The sequence below is a fragment of the Monoraphidium neglectum genome (assembly GCF_000611645.1).
Source record: "Monoraphidium neglectum strain SAG 48.87 unplaced genomic scaffold scaffold06659, whole genome shotgun sequence".
NCBI classification, from domain to species: Eukaryota; Viridiplantae; Chlorophyta; class Chlorophyceae; order Sphaeropleales; family Selenastraceae; genus Monoraphidium; species Monoraphidium neglectum.
This window is the reverse complement of record NW_014006987.1, coordinates 1-2,058: the sequence shown is the minus strand read 5'-3', so window position 1 is coordinate 2,058 and position 2,058 is coordinate 1. Positions and strand designations below refer to the sequence as shown.

Here is a 2,058-nt window from a genome sequence, read left to right as displayed (position 1 = left end):
AAATGCGAGGGGCTTGCTTGGGCCTGCGGGACACAAGCGACCACGAGTATTTTTTTTGCGGCTCTGCTGCATGACGGCTTGGATGTTGCGTGCGATCGCGGCCTGAGCAGCAGCGTGATGGGTCAGCGACTTGTGCAGCACCTGCGGCGGCTGAACCTGCATTCTCCTGGCGAGAGCGTGTACGAGCTGAAGCGCCCCAGGGAGACAGCGTGGCGGCGCACGGTCGCACGGCGCAGCGGCCGCACCCTGCACACATGACGGCGTCGATGTGGCAAACAAAGCAGCTCCACAGCGGGTTGCTGAGATCAGTTGCCGACCGGTAACCTGTGACTCACGAAGCCCTAATCAATGACATTTATCCAGCAAAGAGCCAAGTGGCTGCATCCAGGGTCCACAAGGGGTCCGCTCTTCGATTCCAGCCGCGCCTAAGGGGTTTGTTGGGGGCTGTCCCCGTGCCCCGGGGTCTGAGGCTGAAAGCCGCCTGAGCCGCCCTTGTTACTAGTGACACCCAAGGCCGAAAGCATCACAGCATCGCTGAGGAAGCCTGGCATCGGCCAGCCCGAGCTGCACCTCTTCAGCCCTCACTCGCTGTCGCCCTCCTCGCCGTCGCCGCCACCGCCCGTCTCGTCAGGCAGAAACCCAAACATTTGCTCATGCAGCGCGCGGTAATCGACCGCGTTGCGGCGCCGCCTGCTGTGCCGCCGCCGCCCGCCACGGCCGCCGCGGCTGCCGCGGCCGCCGCCGCTGCCATCCTGTCCGCTTCCACCGCTGCTGTCCGAGCCGCTGCTACTGCCACTGCTGCCGCCGCTGCTGCTGCCGCTGCTGCTGCCGCTGCTGCGACTGCCCGAAGTGCCGCTGGAGCGCTCCCCAAGATCCGACGAGGAGCTCGCACGACGCCGCCTCCCGTTTCCGCGGCGGTCGCCCTCCTCCCCCTCCTCCTCGTCCGACTCGTCATCCTCGCTGCCGCCGGAACCCCTGGCCCCGCTCGCAGCCTTGCTGCGCTGCTCGTTGCCCTTGCGCCCACGCCCGCGCCCGGCACCCCGGCCGCCGCGGCCGCGGCCGCGGCCGCGCGCGGTGCCGCCTCCGCGCCCGCCCGGCGCACCAGACGGCGGGGTCGGGGCGCTGCTGCGGCGCCGCGCAAGCAACGCCGCGAGGGAGGCGTCGAACTCCCCGCTCGCGCGCGCAGCTGGGCGGGAGAACCCGCTCGTCAGCGCAGCGGCCGCGGCTGCGCGCCGCACGCGGCCGCCAGGGCCGACCGATGTGGGAAGTGCGGCCTTCGGGCCGCCGCGCTTCACAGTGGGGGCGCGGCGCTTCGACAAGTTGGTCTTCGTCAGAGATTTCTTGCGGCGGCTGTCGCTGCCCTCGCTCTCACTGCCTGAGCTGCTGCTGCTGCTGCTGCTTCCGCTGCCTGAACTACTGCTGCTGCTGCTGCTACTGCTGCTACTCTGGCGGCGCCGTCGGTGGCTGCGGGGCTGACGCTGGCTACTGTCGCTATCGCTGCTACTGCTGCTAGACCCACTGCTGCTACTGCTGCTGCTACTACTGCTGCTGCTGCTGCTGCTGCTGCCGCCGCCCCTGCTGGAACCGCTACTGCTGCTGCTGCTGCTACTGCTGTCACTGTCATTGCTGCTGCTTCCACTGCTGCTGTTGCTGCTGCTGCTACTGCTGCTGCTACTGCTGCTGCTGCTGTCGCTGCTGCCGCGCTTCCGCTTACGGTGGTGCTTCTTCCTCTTCTTCTTGCCTGCAACAGATGCGGTATTGAGGAAGTCAGATCAGGCCACCCTTGCATGTCCTTGTCTCAATGCCTGGCCTGATGCCAGGCTTTGCCAACGGCACACAGGCACCTGTTGAATGTGCGCCACACGCCACGTCAAGGCGCGCAAGCCTCAAGTCCCCTCGCCTGGCCTAGCAAACAGACCCACCTCCGCCGCTGCTGGATTCGGGGCTGAACGCTCTGTCGTCTTCGTCAGTCGCCATGGCCTCCCCCATCAGCAGGTCAGTGATCGACCTGCGCCGCCGCCGCCCCGCCCCCTCCTCCCCGCTGCCGTCGCCGCGGTC

The 2,058-nt window shown here is 67.9% G+C and overlaps 1 protein-coding gene across 1 annotated transcript; it reads right to left on the bottom strand.

Moving 5' to 3' along the window:
- Positions 1–581: 581 nt before the first annotated feature.
- On the bottom strand, positions 582–1,977 carry MNEG_16675 (hypothetical protein; the record flags this gene model as incomplete). The annotated part of the gene is made up of 2 exons (XM_014034855.1): positions 582–1,741; positions 1,923–1,977. The coding sequence occupies 2 exons, from the start codon at positions 1,975–1,977 to the stop codon at positions 582–584; spliced, it is 1,215 nt and encodes a 404-aa protein (XP_013890309.1).
- Positions 1,978–2,058: the final 81 nt, after the last annotated feature.